Raw genomic sequence first — 19,156 nt, 5'->3', positions numbered from 1 at the left:
ATATTCCATAATAAACGGAATATTCTAGAATACACAAACGTTCAAATATTTCGGCCTATTTATGAATAGTTTTCAAATAAACGCTAGATTATCGATAGTATATGTGTACGTATGCACGCTATATAGGCGATCTGATATCTGATCTGATATATTTCCTGATCGCTCGCACAGCCAAACAGCCATATCACACATAGGGGAAAAGCTTATATCTCCGTGAAAACAGGTCTGATTATCCTAAGACTGGTAAAATAGATTCCTTACCTGAGATCAGATGGTATCCAAAAAGATTATTCCAATTCCTGATCGCCATTCCAAAAATCGATCATTATTGATCCAATGCTACATACTGTAAACACATATTACACGCTGTTCTGATGGTCCACAATGAGTGGGATCAACTCCAGTTACATGCGTGAGAAGTAAAATGTGGATTCTGGATTTTTTTTCCCTCATCCATTTTCATTGAGTCCATTCCAAAAGGGTGCATTACCATCTGGGAGACGATAGGGGGTGCTTTTTTCACATCTGAGCTCCTGATGGGGCTGGTTTCCCAACGGTAGACTCGGTTGATGAAATATGAATTCAGATCGCTAATAAAAATGTCACGCTAATTGTCGTGCTGGGCATTCAGGGGGCGGGCTGATAACACGTGTTATGTCGTGGCTGGCATCCAAAGTGTTAAGGAGAGATAGAGCCTGGTCACTTGCCAGACGCTCTGGTGATCAGTCACACTGGGCAGCATTTAGACGGCTCAGAAATAAATGTACAGCATCTGTGAGAACGGCTAAAGTTGAGTATCACTTAGAACTAGTAACCAGCTCCTACTCAGATCCTGCTAAGTTTTGGAAGGCGGGTGAATTTAAATAAGACCAGAACCACAATTGCCCTCCCTACAGAGATTAGAAAGGGTGAATCCTTGATCTCGGAACAAAAAGAGGTCTGTTTAGCCATAAACAAACATTTTATCGAAGCTGGTCATCTATTTGAGAATAGCCATGTAGGGCCACCAGGTGGACAGGATCAGGAGCCCTGTACATAGATAGGAAATGATTTTCAGTTTCATTTACAACCCTTGTCTGTAAACTCTGTTCTTGAGGCACTTCAAGCCATTGATACCAGGAAATCAACTGGAGAGGATGGGTTGGATCCTTTTTTCCTCAAACTAGCTGCACCATTGGTTTCAAAGCCAATAACACACATATTTAATCTTTCACTACTAACCGGTGTGGTTCCTGTTGCCTGGAAAACAGCCCATGTGACCCCCTTGCATAAAGGGGGGGATAAATTGGTAAACGACCAACTTTCATCACAAAGCACTCTATATTAAACCCTCACCAATCTGGTTTTAGAGAAAAACAGTACAATCTCAGCGGCTACTGTAGTAATAAATGACATTGTATCAGCCCTTGACAAAGGAAAGCATTGTGCTGCCCTGTTTGTAGATTTGTCGAAGGTGTTTGATACTGTTGACCACCTTCTCCTATTACAAAGATTGCAGAGTGTTGGCTTTGATACAGGTGCTTGCAGTTGGTTTCAAAACTATTTAACAGAAAGATTTCAGTGTGTGAAAATGCAAAATGCCCAATCAGAGCTTCTACCCATCACAAAAGGTGTTCCACAGGGATCAATCCTCGGCCCGGTCTTATTTACCATTTATATTAATAATATTGGCTAATCTCTGAGCAGCTGTCAAAGCCACCTTTACGCGGATGACACAGTTCTCTATTGTACTGCTGATTTTGTGCAACTGGCCACTAATTATTTACAACTCTCCTTTGACGCCCTGCAAGATGCACTTAGTCTAAAATTGGTGCTTAATGCCAGTAAAACTAAATTCATGTTGTTTTCCAAAGCCAAAAAGATTGTTTATAGTGACTTGCATATATCGACTCTGAACAGTTCTGATATCGAGAGAGTTTCAGAATACAAATACCTTGGTATTTGGATTGATGAAGGACTTACATTTAAATATCATGTGGGCGTACTCGCCAGTAAATTACGGAAAAAGATTGGCTTTTTGTATAGAAATAGAGCCAACTTCCCTATGATTAGTAGAAAGAGAGTTGTTGAAGCAGTGTTCCTATCTGTTTTGGATTACGGAGATGTGATTTATAGACATGCAGCGGCTTCCACTCTTAAGCCCTAAACTCTCATCATTCAGCCATTCGATTTATCACCGGTGATAGTTATGGTACTCACCATTGTATCCTATATAATAAGGTTGGGTGGGCCTCTCTGGCAGAGAGACGTAAGTTGCATTGCAATCTTTTTATTTATAAAGCCATAATTAGAGATTGTCCAAATTATATTAGTTCTTTATTGGAATGGACCACTGGACCCCGTCGTACACGATCCAGTTTTTGGCTTACACTTAGAGTGCCTAGAGTTTGTACTGAACTTGGTAGATCTGCTTTTGGCTTTTTTGCACCTACATCATGGAATACCCTGCAGGAAACAGAGAGTAGGCAACCCTAGGCACGCGTGCCTGCATAGGCACGCAGGGGCATTTTCATAGGCACAGGGGGCAGCATTAAAAAAAAAGATATATATATATATATATATTTTTTTGCTTTGAAATATAGTGAAATATTTTTCACTGTCGCATTTATCTTGTTGAAATCCTCCCACAGGTTCTTTTTACTACCACATATTTAATTGAGACCCTTTATTTGTTTATTATTTCAATTTAGCTGGAAATACATTGCTACATCATTCAGTAACATTTGCAGAGCCTTATAACAAAAACATTATTATGGTCACCATTGTGACCAGTGGGATTAATCAACATTGTATTATTTATTTTTCCATTTCATTGAACATTGCACATGTTAAAAGCAATTTTTTTTACTCAAAATGTGAGTATTACAAAGTCAACTTGTGTTCTTAAAACAATGACAATAAACATAGTTTTATTAGGTTGAAATAATGTGGTTGTGTACTTATTTTTCTGTTAACTTATTATGGTTTGAAAACTGAACACCTTAATGCACAGTAACTGAACTCAATATTTTTAAGTTCTGGTAACTTATTATTATTTATTTTTTACAGTGTAGTCTTGCGATCAATCAAAACTTATTTACACGATATACCTCACATTCACCCTCCATTCACATCCTGGTGTTCTCCATTAGGCCTGTAGGTGGAGCTATGACAGCACACGTACAGTACACACACCGATGGTGTGTGATGTGTCCAAAAATGAATGGGCAAATGTGAGTGAAATGGTCACACTGAGTGAAATGGTCACACTGTATGCAGCTGTTTGTCTGCATTGCATTCCCCCCCCCCCCCCAACTCAGATTTAGGGTTGATACAACCATCATAATAATATTGTTAATAACAATAACAATGTAATAATGTAAAAAATATCATTAACACTATGGTCGCCAAAAACGCCGTACCACGTCATTCCCCGCCATGCTCATTCTGCCAAAGACGCCGTACCACGTCTTTGATATCAATATTCCAAAAATCTGATCGAAATCATATTTCTCCCCCGGAGACTTGAGATCTACTGTTGATCCCCTCTCAACTCTCCAACGGTTCAAGAGCGCCATCTGGTGGCCGATCGGCGGATCGCCCAGAGCGGAAACAGGAAATGGAAGCTGGTGCTCATTCCAATTCGGTCCGATCACTCGGTAATAGTCCCAGGACTCGAGCTAGACACAACGGATAGAAATCCGTTACCAATAACTAGGGATGTCCGATATTATCGGCCGACCGATATTATCGGCCGATATCGGCAGTAAAATGTGATATCGGAAAATATCGGTATCGGTTTAAAAACAAAAAAAAAACGATAACTATTTGTTATATATATATCCAGTGAAATTATTAGTTACCTGAAATTATTCAGTTTTTTGGACGGGGAAACCCTGCATATATCGGTATCGGTTGATATCGGTATCGGAAATTAAGAGTTGGACAATATCGGAATATCGGTATCGGTAAAAAAGCCAATATCGAGCATCCCTACCAATAACTCTATAAACAACATGATTTGGACGTATATACTATTATACAACCTGGAAATGGATCGCATATTTCTACATCCCATAATAGGAATATTCTATTCCACGCTCATCGCCCAATGCTATGAGGAAGCTACGGTAAGATTCAGCGTTATTTTTTAACATGTTCGATACTAACTGCTCTAATGATCATATCACCCACACTAGATGAATCATCTAACGTTGGCCACGGAATTATAAACGACCCCCCCCCCCCCCCATCCGGTCAACATCAGATGATCAGTAGTAACTTCTAGAAGCACGTCCATTTGACATTTTTCATCTCGCGCAGATTCCTATCAAACTGTATTTGATCATCAATATAATGCATTTGGGGCTATAAATCACGTTCTGGAGAAAGCTGCAGAAAACGATAAAAACACTTATACTTTAGACCGTATTTTAGTATGAATATGTGAATGAAAAAGTATAACGTTGCTACGTCCTGAACAATAGATACTTGATGTTGAATGGGCCATAGTAATGTCAATTTAGCAATACAATTTAAAAAGTTATAGCCCTGCAAATAAGGGGAACTTCTCCATAGACAAATAGAGCTGGCGGAGGATGGTATATTAAGAATATAAGCCTGGCGACCAAAGTGTTAAAAAGACCTGATTATGAGAAAAATATTACGATGCATGGAATATTGTTGAGGCACACTAGTTACAACTATATTTCAAACAGGCACTCCATGTCAAAAAGGTTGCTGACCCCTGAACTAGACACTCGTGTCTATGGGTCGGTTTAGAACCTTAATGACCAATCAGGTCACCACAATATGTAATTGTTTTTAAATTATTACCTCTGTTTTAATTTTTAGCTATTTTATTCTTTTAAAAAGATTTCTTTATTTTTTTGTATTTTTTTTTTTTTTTTTTTTTTAAACAAACACATAAACAAACATGACAACACACGATAAGATATACAAGCATTAGTTGTCAGTGCACATCCAATGAAATCACAATTTAGTTAATTGTCCTATATAGGATATACCCTTAATACCTGTTATCTAAAAACCTACACACATATGCTCCAGCTCGTACCCCCCCCCTTCCGGACCCCCCATTGGATAATCCATCCACTTTCCCTCGCTCCTAACCAGACATTACCATTATATGCTAGCTTTTATTTTCTCCACCACTTCTAACCACAATGTCATTTTGGATTCATTGAGACCCAAAATTCTTGCTGTAGATATTTCTTGATAGATCACATCGAGATATGTAATAATCCAGACCTTTCGGCAAATTTTTCCGGTTGGAACCATCGTGATGCTATCAGCTTTTTAGCCACTGTGATACCCGATAAAACCAATCTCTTTAGCTGTGGATGTACTGCACACTCAAAAACATCATTCAGCAGTAGTACAGAGGGGTGTACAGGTATATTCCAAGTTAAGAGATTTGATAGTTGCTGGGTCACCTCTTTCCAGAATATCTTAACTGGTGGGCAGTCCCAGTACATGTGCATAAATGTCCCCTCGTCCCCATTTGTACATAAGGAGCATTTGGAGTCTTGTATTCTTTATTTTTTTTAATGTATTTTAAAATGTGCTCTTAATTATTCTGATTGTCTGATGTCTTTATATTTATGAACACACTGACACTTGTGTATGTAACATCTCGACGGCACTGTAAATGAGTTTAATTACTCAGTGTATTATCGAGTATAAATAAAGATTGAATGAATATAGGGGACACGTTGAGATGTGAAAAAAACTGATTACCCCAAGACTGGTAAAATAGATTCCTTACCTCACATCAGATGTTCTCCAAAAAGATTATTCCAATTCCTGATCGCCATTCAAAATATCGATTGAGTTTATTGATCCAACGCTGGGTACTCGAAACACATATTCCACGCTGTTCTGAGTGTCTACAATGAATGGGATCGTTACATGCCTGATAGGTAAAATGTGGATTCCGGAGTTTTCTTTTCTCATCCATTTCCATTGAGTCCAATCCAATGGATGCATTGCCATCCGGGAGACGATAGGGGGCGGTATTTTCCCTGTTCGAGCTCAGAGCCAGTCCCAATGGTAACGTGAGGCTAGATTGATATAAAATGTATGGATATCGCTAATAAAAGCTAACGATTAAAAAACGAGACTTCTCGTCATTGGCACTCAACGCATGGCATGAAATAACGAGATTTCTCGTGGCTGGCACTCAAAGTGTTAACACTTTCAGCGCCACGCCTGGTTTTCCGTTTTACCGCTTGAATGCCACCATCGGCGCCAATGTTAACGTTAATATCGCCTAATCTATGTTTTAAATTATGGCTATGTGTCTAATCTGCCCATCGCATTATCAAAGACTATTTTCCAGTCAGTGCTGTGAAGGCAGATTGTTTTTTTATCGCGTCGTTGCCGTTTCAGAGCAGTTAGAAAAGCCCCCGTTTTGATATAAAAAACAGCTCATTCTGGAGCATTCTATGAAAATCGTCTTTTAGTGGAATATTCCACAACGTTGATATTCGTCGGCCTTTTTATGAATCGTTTTCAAATAAACGCTAGATGATCAATATTATTATACGTGCACGCACATTACGGCCGCGCACTGATAATCGCTCCGTTGATTTCCTCACGGACTTTTACAGTGAAACCGAAAGAAGACATTTCACAAAACAGCTTATAACTTCATCAAACTTACTCTGATTATCCTACCACTGATAACATAGAGTCCTTACCTGACATCAGATGGTATCCAACTGGTATATTCCAATTCCTGATCACCATTTGAAAAAATCGATACGTGTATGGATCCAACGCAATACAGTAGAACTCCATGATCCGCGGGGATCTGAGGCTCCAGAATGAACTCTAGTAACCCCGGCTGGATCAGTGAACTGGAAAATGTGGAGTACCGGATTTTTTTCCCAATTCATTTTCATTGAGTCCATTCCAAAATCACTTATGTCATCTGGGAGACGACAGGGGGCGCTTTTTTCCACAGTGATCGCCGGCGCCCCTCGGCTATACTCGGGTAGGCTCGGGTGATGCAATAATTTTTCAGATCGCAAAAAAAAAAGAATAATAATAATTCCGAGAAATCTCGTGAGTGGCATGCAACCACCTATAAAAAAACCAGAGAAATCTCGTGAGTGGCACTGAAAGTGTTAATTAAGACTGTTAGCGAGCTGTACCCAGCATGCTGTTCAGCGGTGGGACAGTTAATAGGGTCCCCTCTCCAGTGGTGGAAGAAGTACACAGTTCCTTTACTTAAGTAAAAGTAGAAATACCCAGATAAATGAGTAAAGTAAAAATAGTCCTCCATTCAAATTCTACTAGAGTAAAAGTATCTAAAGTAAAAGTATACATTCTACATGATGTTTGTGCATTCCAGTGCTTGGGAGTTTTGGGAGAATCCTTGATCAATTGACATCTATAGGTTATGTTAAAGTGTTATGCGGTCCAGTTATGCTGCTCTGATTAAAGGTGATGTTAAAGTGGTATGTTATGCTGCTCTGATTACGTACTCTTGAAGTTGACAGGGTTCAAATGTGAAAGTATATAATCTTCATAATTTTTTTTATTTTGTATAGTGTTTTTTTTAGTAAAAGTATAAAGTTCCCTAAAATGAAAATACAAAGTACAAGTAGCTAAAAACTTTACTTACTGTATGTACAGTACTTGAGTAAAAATTTGGACTGTCAGTTTATTGCGTTAATTAGATTAATTAATTACACAGCAAATTATCGCGTTATGAAAATTAACTCAAAATTAACTACAAAAAAAAATTAAAAAAAAATTGTATCATTCATTCCATAAGAACGTAGAATACACATTTACAGACTTTTTTTTAATATGGTCCATTTGCATGTTCTTGGTATCTGATTCTAGGGACATCTATGGATCTCAGGGAATGTATTCCCAGTGTCAGAAATACTGTGGGCTAGATCCACAAATAATGGATTGCACGGTGCAAGTTGCACCCTTAGTTACAATTCATTATGAATTGAAAATGGGGGACCCTGATGTAAACAAGACGAAAGTCTCTCTGGTCTGCATCCCCTTAACAATAACTATTGTGTGTATTGAGCCGTACTGTATTGTACCCATTCTGCAATCTGTTAATACAATTTTCAATCAATCTGCGTGGTGATTGATTGAACATTTTATTTTGAGTAAATTGTAATGAACCAAATGAGAATATAATTTTTTTTTTTTTTTATCTTTGTGTATTAATCTAACCTGTGATTAGTGTCGGTATCCACAGCAGCTCACATCACCACGTATCACCACCAGGTGAATGTGATTTTATAGAAGTAGTCGTAGCTCTTGAAGAGGAAGCCTTTGTCTGTGCTGTGAGGCTGGATGGATACCATGTAGCCTTGACTCTCGACATCCATCCTGATAGAGTCCAGCAGGTCTTGGACGCATGGCGCCGCCTTCCAGGGGCCAAAGGTCACCACGGACTCCTTATCCGCATCCAGGCTGTTGATGGCGTTATCGTAGAAACCCAGGTCATCTTCCGTCTGCAGAACACAGATGATGATGTTGGAGTGGCGGGCGGCGATGGCCTCTGCCCGGGCGACTCGGATCAACACCTGGAGCATGTGAAACAGAGAGTTTGTTTCCAGATAATAGCCCGTAGTCAGATGATTGACAGGGGCTGGCGTGAGCTGGGAAGTGTAGTTTTATGAAATTTGCCAGCTTCCTTTATTTCCGTCTAATGAATTAAAGTTTCAGCCGGGATGCGCCGAGATATTTATCAACTCATAATTTCGCTAATAAAACACTTAAAATCAGTGTTGAAAATATACACTTTGACTGCTGTTTTGACAGGGTTAGGGTCTTGGCTACATTTGAAAAAGAAACGCAACATTAATTACATACGTTCTGTATTCATCTATTTATGGCATGAAATCAATCTCGTACCGGACGATCGGTTTCCAGATAATAGCCTGTATCCTGATTAAAGGTATCCAGTGGAGTTTTTAACCACTAGGACTAGGTCATCAAATAGAAAAGGGGTCCCTGACAACTGTATCACATGTTCTTCTAGCATGCTGTGATGCGATGTAGAACACAAAAGAGTGCACTGGAGGCGTGTCAACATGCCCTTGTGCTTCAAACTGATTGGTCTATATATACAATATCCCTTGAAATCTATCAAGCTAACAGCCTGTCAATCAAAGAAGGTCAGGTCATCAAACTGAAAGTGAAACTTAACACCAATGGGATGTAAACAATGCAAGAGAAAACTGCAAAAATTTACTTTGCAAAGGCTCTACAAGGTAGCAGGGTTAGTGGTTCCTACAACTATTTGGGTGGAAATGTGCATATATTCCGATTCACAAGGTAAGGAATGGGATTTTAATGAATAATACTCTTCCCCTCCTTCAATACCCCCCATTGTAATGACCTTGTGCAAGGCACTTAACCCCCAACTGTTCGAGTGGAGCTGCTCAGTGGCCAACAGTGTCGGACTGGTTGTACTGGGCGGCTCCAAAGTCCAACGCACACGGCGGGCAACAGACGTCGCCTGGCGATGCGATCGTCTGTCGCTCAACGACAATCGCTTAGCGCCCCACACCAGACCCGACCGTTCACAGGTATAATAAGCTATTATGTGTCGCTCTGTTTAGCTGGGGGGGGGTGTCATTTCCCCCCGGGAGATATAGGAGGACGGACCGGACGTTAGGTTGTCGTGAAGCAAGCATATTAGCATTACGAGGGAAGTATTGACCTGTAAAACCCATATTGAGCTGGAATTAAACCACCATATACGAATACAACCTCTCCTCATTCTTCCTGACATTACTGCATGACTGATCGCTACAATACGTTCACTACCACCGATTGGACAAGTATTGTTATGCACCTGCTGAGAGAGTGTGTTTTTTCACGGAAGACGCTGTTCTGTTCTCAAACAATCTTCTTTGGACAATAAACCTTACAAACTACATCAGCTGCAGCCTGGACATTAAACTCTGTCAACATCCACAACTTCTTTTGTTACCAGAGTATAAAAATATCTAGTAGGTGCATCGTGGCGCATTGTCAATTAATTAGTTAATGACAAGCCGCCACTATAGCTTCTCCAACTAATGTTATTTATTTCAATTGTTCCTGTTAATAATAATTAACATAACTAGCATGGTAATAATACGTAGGTTATTGATCAATGAATGTATTGATAAATTAATGGCGTACAAATGATACACGATGTACTACTTCTACTGTAGAAGTCATGTTATTTGCTCATTGTCCTTGCTGTGTCGCCTGCCGTCGCCTCAAAAAATAGGATCGAGGTGATTTTTTGCCAGGCGACAGAAATTGCTGCGCGATCGTCGCTTCAAAATCTCCTGCCGCGTGGGTTCTCTCATTCATAACAATGGAAGCGATAGAATCGGTCGCCTGGCAAAAATCGTCCGCCGTGTGCGCTGGACTCTAGTGGTCAACAGTGTCAGACTGTGGTTGTACTGGGCAGCTCCTAGTGGCCAACAGTGTCAGTCTGTGGTTGTACTAGGCAGCTCCTAGTGGCCAACAGTGTCAGACGGTGGTTGTACTGGGCAATTCCCAGATGTGAATGCAAGTAAGTGTGAAGCAGGGTGTTGCTGAAAAAGAGCATCCCTGCTCAGCGAAGCTACCAAATAAAGGTTTCTTTCCGTTGTGTTGCCCCACTCCACTTTGAGTGAGATATCTGAAAACCAATCAATCACTACACTCAGATGTAGAGCACAAACCCCAATAGGTACCTTGTTTTACAGCAGCTAGCTAGGTTGTTGCCACTGGGCCTGACGGCTTTCTCACTGGGGGGACTCCGGACCTTAATGTTCTCCTTGTAGTGTGGAAGTCCTACCTCAATGTTCTCCTTGTAGTGTGGGACTCGGGACAGGAACTGCTGTCTTCCCACCGCCTCCCCAAAGAACTGAGGACACTCTTCCAACTGTTTGACTAGAGGTTTGATATCATAGTGGACCGCCTCCCTGTGGACCTGCAGTGTCACACACACACACACACACACACACACACACACACACACACACACACACACACACACACACACACACACACACACACACACACACACACACACACACACACACACACACACACACACACACACACACACACACACACACACACACACACACACACACACACACACACACACACACACACACACACACACACACACACACACACACACACACACAAGCTGGGTCCTTATAAGCACAACCTAAAAACGTAAGCAGGTGCTGTAGTTGTCTGTGAAATAAAGTCAAACGGCAAACTCTTTGCACACCTGTAGGTCAGAAGAACAGCAGAACAAAATGTATTGAAGGTACTTGTTCCCAATAAATGTGTTTTAATTGAAGACGTGTGGTGTTCTTTGTTCTACTGTGAGAAAAAGGAAAAAGCGATTATTCCACAAACCTCTGCAAAGTTCTCAGTGGGCAGGCGATCTGTGCGGAGGAACTCGAGGACGGCCCTAAAGTGCGTGCCGTCCCGGTCGATGAAGTAGCGCCCCTCCGCGTCGGTGCGTAGCTTGGGCTGGCCGCTGAATAGCTCCGCCAGCAGGGAGCCTGGATGTTTCCTCAGCGTGGTCAGCGACGTGCTGAAGAGATGTCCTCCGATGTTCAGCTGGACCACGGGGGAATGCTACGGCAGACAACCGACGATTAACTGAGGAACATCTCGGAGAAGAACGTGATTCAAGCCAGGGCTTCCCCTAAACAATGGTATAGGGGTGCAGCGCCACTATGCAGCGCCACCATGTACTATATAGATACTTATTAATATTTATTGTTATATTGTAGAAATGTGTGCATTGAAATGTCTGTAAAGTCTCGACGACATTGAAAATGAGGGTGACCTCAATTGTAATTTCGAGAATAAATAAAGGATGATGATACATTTATATATATTATATATAATGGATCATTGAGCACAAAGTGACAGCACAAACTCTGGCATATCTCCTGGACTCTTTGACTTATGACTTTTTACATTTATGTCGACACAATATATATATACAATTCTTTACACCTATTACTGTACATTTACTGTATATTTTTGGCTGTATATCATCATCATCTACCTTTATTTATTCTCGAAATTACAATTGAGGTCACCCTCATTTTCAATGTAGTCGAGACTTTACAGATATTTCAATGCACACATTTCTACAATATAACAATAAATATTAATAACTATCTACATAGTACTCTCAGTCCAGAGTGCACCACAGCAACTAGTATAAAAAATTTACAGGCATAAAATCAGCACACAAATTGACAAAATAAGAAAAATTGCATAAACTTCAGACAGGCCATGTGCCCAAGGACCCGCAGCCACACCAAAGGAGACATGACTCACGAGTCCACACACACAAGCAGACAGACACAACAGCGGCCAAACGAAAAGACATGCAGGGTCGGGACGGTCCGAGACGATACCGGGACACCCCGGAACACAGCGAGCCCCCCACGCAAGGAACCCCAAAACCAGCGAACCGAGGGAGCCCAACGATGAAGACCAACCAAAAATCCACCAAAGCACACGCAAGAGACCAATACCCAACTCCAGGGAAGGTCCAGGAAAGGTCCAGTCGAAGCCACAGGCACCATAGGCTCCAACCAAACCCCCCCCAGAGTCAAACACCAGCCCCCCGCATGCGCCCCGAAGAACCCCGGCCAGCCCCCATCGCTAAACTCCCCCAACCAACAGACACCCCAGGGCTCCCCCGCACGAAGAACCCACCATAACACCTACAGTACCCCAAAGTGCTCCAAAGGTCCCAGAGCCATCCCAGACCAACCACAACGCCACACGCCTCCCCATCCAACCACCACCATGTCCATCCTCCCGAACATCAAGAATCACCACCCCCCAGGCCATGGGGCACACAACCCCCCCCCCCCATCAGTCGCGGACTGGGACCATAATTTGACTCAGGCAGGCCAGGCCGCGTGTGCGTGTATATTTTCCCTAACGGAGTTGCACTTCCGCATTCGGTTTGCGCGATCCGATTGGCCACTGACGTTTTTTTCAGCGCCAATCACGTTACTCCTAACAATCGCGCCAGCAGGCTGTTACCCTAACCCTAACCTTAACCTTAACCAACTAACCTTAACCAACTAACCCTAACATTAACCAACTAACCCTAACCTTAACCTTAACCAACTAACCCTAACCAACTAACCTTAACCAACTAACCCTAACCTTAACCAACTAACCCTAACCAACTAACCCTAACCTTAACCTTAACCAACTTCGAAAGAGTCGCCAAGCTTAACCAGTTTGTTAGGAGTAACGCGATTGGCGCTGAAAAAAACGTCAGTGGCCAATCAGATCTCGCAAACCGAACGCGGAAGTGCAACTCCGTTAGGGAAAATATACACGCTGCGTTGTATCACTGTAGATGCTGTATACACTAGTATAAATGAGACCTTCGGCACCATGGACAGCAACGCTGTCACAAAACGGACCATACAAGTTGTATACACTACACCAAAGTGTAGAATAACTACTTTCCAAATAATGGATTGTCCAAATGTCGGGTTATAATACGAAAGTGTCCTTTATAGAAGTTTACCGGTGCAATATCAGCATCCAAATCATCCATCAGACTTATAGCTGTTCTATTTCACGGTCAGGTTCCAACTAACTGTCTTCTTTAACTCCCAGCAGTACAGATGAAGCTTTTAGTATTCCTGGGCGCTTTGCCGCGACGTGCGCACGGTTATATCACGTCGTGGAAATGAATTAGGAACCCAGGCTGCTGTTCTATTTTATGCCGCCAGGAGGCGCAAAGTCATTAGACGGACGCTACAACGTCCTACACAGTATACTGTATAACGATCTGTATATGTTTTGTTGTCTAAAATAAATACCATACCATATGTCTAAAGCAATGTTGCTGAATAAAATAATTAACCAGTTAAAACCTGTCGATTGCTAGTGGAGGTTCATATAAGGGATATATAATGGATATTTTTTGTCTAGTACCGTGGTCTAGTGGTTGATGCCCATTCCTTTCAAGCCGACGCCCGGGGTTTGGATCCCAGCGGGTCTAATATATATATATATTTTTTTTTTTTTATAAAATGAAATTGCCCGCAACGATGTGCATAATACAATAGTAATAATATATAATAAGAATCCAACCAATAGAGCGACATTGTGCAATAAACAAGTAAACAAAGTAGGGCATATTTTACAGTAGGGCACTTTGAAACAACCAATCACGTTGCGCGATAGCACGAGCGATGCATAGTCAGGAAGTAATGTTAGAGCTGAGTTCACTCATTCCGAACGGCGAAATGTAAAATGCTACCCAGGATTGTTGCGTTTCGTTATAAAAACTATGCGGTGATAAACAAAACGAATCGCAGTATGCAAAACGTGCGGTTCGAGGATCACAGATGGAGATGCAATCATGCAACGTCCAACTTCGTTCGACACTTGAACTAAGAAGGTGCACAAAGATCGGTAAGTGAATGAACGAATGAATGAAAACTTTATTTAACAGATTGCAGAATGGGTACAATACAGTACAGCTCAATATACACAATTGTTAAGGGGATGCAGACCAGAGAAAGACTTTCGTCTTGTTTACATCAGGGTCCCCCATAGTAACTTGGCTTGCTACTGTACAGTAGCTACAGTACAGTTAAATCAATGAGCCATCGACAGTGTGCTAACGTTATCATATACTCTCTTTTTTAGACTCTTTTTGTATCACAAACAGTACTGTATTTGTAAATCTGGTATGTCATAAATGTATAGATGTAGCAGTACTGTATCTGTATGTCATGTATGTCATGTTATGATGAATTGAAAATGGGGGACCCTGATGTAAACAAGACGAAAGTCTTTCTCTGGTCTGCATCCCTTTAACAATTGTGTTTATTGAGCTGTACTGTATTGTACCCATTCTGCAATCTGTTAATTTTCTTTCAATCAATCAATCAATCAATCAATCAATCATTACATCCAAGATACACGGGTCGGCTGCTGTAGTCTTGTCTTATAAAATACATAAACAATCAGCAATGTCTCGCTTGATGAATGGCCAGCAGTAGCCTAATTAATATTAATAAAAGTATTATCATTTTAATAATTGCGAAACGTGTTTAGTCCCTTGTTTGAGCCGAATCTGGGTTGAACATGATTTGTGGAACTCCCTCTGGTGTTGTGGTCGTGGTATTCACTGACCTTTGGGAAGTATTTCGACATGTACATGGGTATCTTAGTGGTGTAGTGTACAGTATCTTGTAGACCAGGCCCATTGCAAGTTGCTGTACTCTGTCGTCTACTCTAAGCCATCCTAGGTAGTCAAAGTGGGCAGGGGTGAGGTGGGTTCTAGGAGTAAGGTCAAGCAGTAGTCTGACCAGTTTGTTTTGTGATGTTTGTAATTTAGTTTTTAGCGCTTTTGAGGTGCTTTGGTACCATGAGGTGCAAGCATAGTCGTAGTACCCTTGAATGAGTGCTCCTGCCAGAGTCTTCAGGGTATTCTTGTTTACCAGAGAGGAGATCCGGTACAAGAATCTTGTTCGTTGGTTGACTTTTTTTTATTACATTGGTTGCCATTTTGTCACAGGAAAGATTTGCCTCTAGGATGGAACCCAGGTAGGTAATTTCATCTTTCCTTGTGACAATATTGTCACCCACTGTAACAGAGAAGCCGTTGGCCTTGCTGAGTTTGTTATTTGATCCAAGAGAGAGAGAGAGAACTCGCATGGGGGACCCTGATGTAAACAAGACGAAAGTCTTTCTCTGGTCTGCATCCCCTTAACAATTGTGTGTATTGAGCCGTACTGTATTGTACCCATTCTGCAATCTGTTAATAACGTTTTCATTCATTCATTCAGGAGCAAAGGTCAATGACCAAACACACCCAGACTACATACCTGTATTCCCTTCAACATCACAGTCTACACCATCTACGTCAACAAACATCAGTCGCCATGAGCGGCGTGAAAAAAGGAGTGATGCAGCCAAGGAGGATGGTGACCAACAGAGAACCAAGGTCGAGTCAAGCTCCTTGACCGCTTCATCTGTGGACAGCAACGACACCAAATGCAAGATGATGACAGGTGTTACCTGGCCAGTGCTTCAGCACTTGTTTTCTTTCTTGCACACAGAGAAGACAAGGAGCACCATAATCTCACCCATAGATCAGCTATTTATCACCCTTGTCAAACTGTGTCACGACATGTCCTTTGACCTCATCTCCCACATCAGAGGTGTGTCAAAGGCAACAGTCAGTGATGTGCCCAACGGATCATTTCAGTGAGTGAGCGATTCGATACACGCTCACGGCAATGAACCGATTCACTGATTCGACTCACGGTTCAGTGGCGCTTCCGGATCCCGCTGCGAATCAAAAACTATAAAAAAATTTGGCAGATGTTATACATACAATTACATACAATTATACATACAATTGTTAAGGGGATGCAAACCAGAGAAAGACTTTCATCTTGTTTACATCAGGATCCCCCTGTTTACATCAGTAATCATCGGTAACATTTAGAATTGATTTCAAGGTCCTCCTCCTTATATACAAAGTATAAACATTGCGATCATCTACTATTGAAGGTTCCGAGTCACAGTCTAAAGAAAATCAGTGATGCAGCCTTTGCTAACTATGCACCAAAGTTATGGAACACACTATGGACATTAGGGAAGCTAGATCTCTTAATATTTTCAGAAATAAGCTAAAAAGCTCTTCACCATAGCCTTCTAATACACCCCGCTGTTGATTGTACTGTAGCACTATTTTACTCTGGCCATTCTATTGCATAATTTTACTATCTATTCTACTATTCTATTATTGCACTGTATTATTGGTGTGCAAACCAGTCAACTTACAAAAAAGAGCCTGTTGGAGGATTTCAACAAGATAAATGCGACAACATTGCAAAATATTTCACTATAATATTTCAAAGTGAAGTAAAAAATATTATAATAATTATTTGATCAAGTTAAATAAGTGTGACTGACTGAGTCCACATTACAGTTCTACTTTTGTTTTGATGTGAAAAGTGATGCTGCATAAGAGGACTGCATTTAGCACTGACTGAGAAAGTACATATTACAGTTCTACTTTGCATTGCATGTAATTTAGAATACAGGCAAATAAAAGTAATTTAGTTTAAAGTACAATCTTGGCTGTCTTTTTCTCTCAACGCTTCAATAGGTAGATGACTAAATGTAAATGTAATATCAAATTTTAACAGATTGCAGAATGGGTACAGTACAGTCCAGCTCAATACATACAATTGTTAAGGGGGTGCAGACCTGAGAAATACTTTCGTCTTGTTTACATCAGGGTCCCCCAACAATTAGCATTTCAATGGTGTGTGGGGGGGTTGCCAATCCAATGTCACACCTACACAGGCTAGTCACTCTACGTAGTGCCAGTCTAAGTGAGAGAAGCTCTCTCATTTCATGGAAGAGTAGAAGACAACCAACAGTTGCACTTTCTACCTGCGAGGCAGGATACATGGCCTTAGCATCAGCCATACAGGAGTGTATGTATTTGCAACAGCTACTCAAGGGTATTGATGTATGTCAGTATGCACAAACCAAGGTTTATGATGATAACCAAGGAGCTATTGCACTAGCCAGGAATCCTGTAAACAGGCAAAGATGTAAACATATTGATATAAAATATCACTTCATAAGAGAAACTGTGAATAGTGGGAGGATATGTTTGGAATATTGTCCTACTGACAACATGATTGCTGATGTGATGACAAAACCAGCCACTAAGCTACAACTGAAGAAGTTTGCTCAGTATTTGTTTGGCACTTAGTTAGAGTGAAAGAAAAGCATGGATGTGCCAATATGTTTTTTTTGTTGTTGTTGTTTATTTTGTATTGAAGGCCAAAGAGGGAGAATATATATATATATATATTTTTGTTTTGTACCACAATAAGCTAAGTTCGAGTGGGGGTGTTAAATATATTATTATTATTATGTGCGCCCTTGCTCATTTGTGTTCTACAGAGGGCGATGTAGTAAATCCAGTATGTGACGTCACTGACGTTTCCTTTCCATTCCTGTTCCGGTCTATTATTTGTGAATGATTGTTGTTGATATATATAGCGGCACCGCAAGGAGAAGAAGAAGAAGGTTGACATGGGCAAAGTGTTCATCAACATCTCCATCGGCCTGTGCATCTTCAGCCTCGTCTGGTTCTTCTATGCCCTCTACATGCGCTCTGCCCTAGCTAAACAGGTGGTGACAATCCACCCCTCACCTCCTGTGCTTGACGCCAACAGCACCATGTTTGGGAAAATGTATGCCGCAATTCATATCTTACAAGAGATGCATTGATGTATGTGCAGGCTATTCTGCCTCCGTCTGATCAGTATGTAAAAATCACAAAGTTGGGGATATGGATGGGAATATAATTCACTGATTAAAAGAAAAACCAAAAAAAGAAGCTAAACTCATTCTGTCTCTAGTATTATTTGTTCACGCCAACTGTTTTGGAGATGAGGGTGGAAGTAATTTGGCAGTCTGACATTAATTGAAAACTGTATTAACAGATTGCAGAATGGGTACAATACAGTACAGCTCAATACACACAATTGTTAAGGGGATGAATGAATGAATGAATGAAAACTTTATTAACAGATTGCAGAATGGGTACAGTACAGTACAGCTCAATACATACAATTGTTAAGGGGATGCAGACCAGAGAAAGACTTTCGTCTTGTTTACATCAGGGTCCCCCATTTTCAATTCATCGTAACATATATGACATACATGACATACAGATAGACAGTACTGCTCCATCTATACATTTATGACATACCAGATTTGCAATTACAGTACTGTTTGTTATACAAAAAGAGTCCAGAAAGAAAAGAGTATATACATTAGGCATGGAAACTGTACATTGGATTGGGTAGGTGGGGGTGGGGGGGACTGTACATTGGAGGTGGGTGGGGGGGGGGGTTGGTTAGGAGTGGGGGGGGGGGGGGGGGGGGGGGGGTTGGGTATGAGTGGGGGGGGGGGGGGGTTGGGTAGGAGGGGTGGGTGGGGGACACTGTACAACTGTACAAACAACACTGTACATTGCAGACCAGAGAACGACTTTCGTCTTGTTTACATCAGGGTCCCCCCCCTTATCTGTCACCATAGTACATCTGTGATCCTCGAACCGCACGTTTTGCAT

General features: G+C 41.3%; 1 protein-coding gene across 2 annotated transcripts in view; it reads right to left on the bottom strand.

Annotated features, from left to right (window-relative positions):
• Positions 1–19,156, bottom strand: part of kctd14 (potassium channel tetramerization domain containing 14) — a 168,483-nt gene that overhangs the window by 71,123 nt on the left and 78,204 nt on the right. The window contains exons 2-4 of one of the 2 annotated variants that reach the window (XM_084318007.1): positions 11,398–11,622; positions 10,820–10,954; positions 8,206–8,561 (exon numbers count right to left, since the gene is read on the bottom strand). In XM_084318007.1, the coding sequence (XP_084174133.1) occupies positions 8,250–8,561; positions 10,820–10,954; positions 11,398–11,622 (672 nt within the window). In that variant the 3' untranslated portion in view covers positions 8,206–8,249. Of the gene's footprint in view, positions 1–7,667; positions 8,562–10,819; positions 10,955–11,397; positions 11,623–19,156 lie in introns of those variants that run through there. The other variant, XM_084318006.1, reaches the window with a different exon arrangement.

The sequence above is a fragment of the Notolepis coatsorum genome (assembly GCF_963971535.1).
Source record: "Notolepis coatsorum genome assembly, chromosome: 7".
NCBI lineage: Eukaryota > Metazoa > Chordata > Actinopteri > Aulopiformes > Paralepididae > Notolepis > Notolepis coatsorum.
This window is presented reverse-complemented; position numbering and strand designations above follow the sequence as displayed.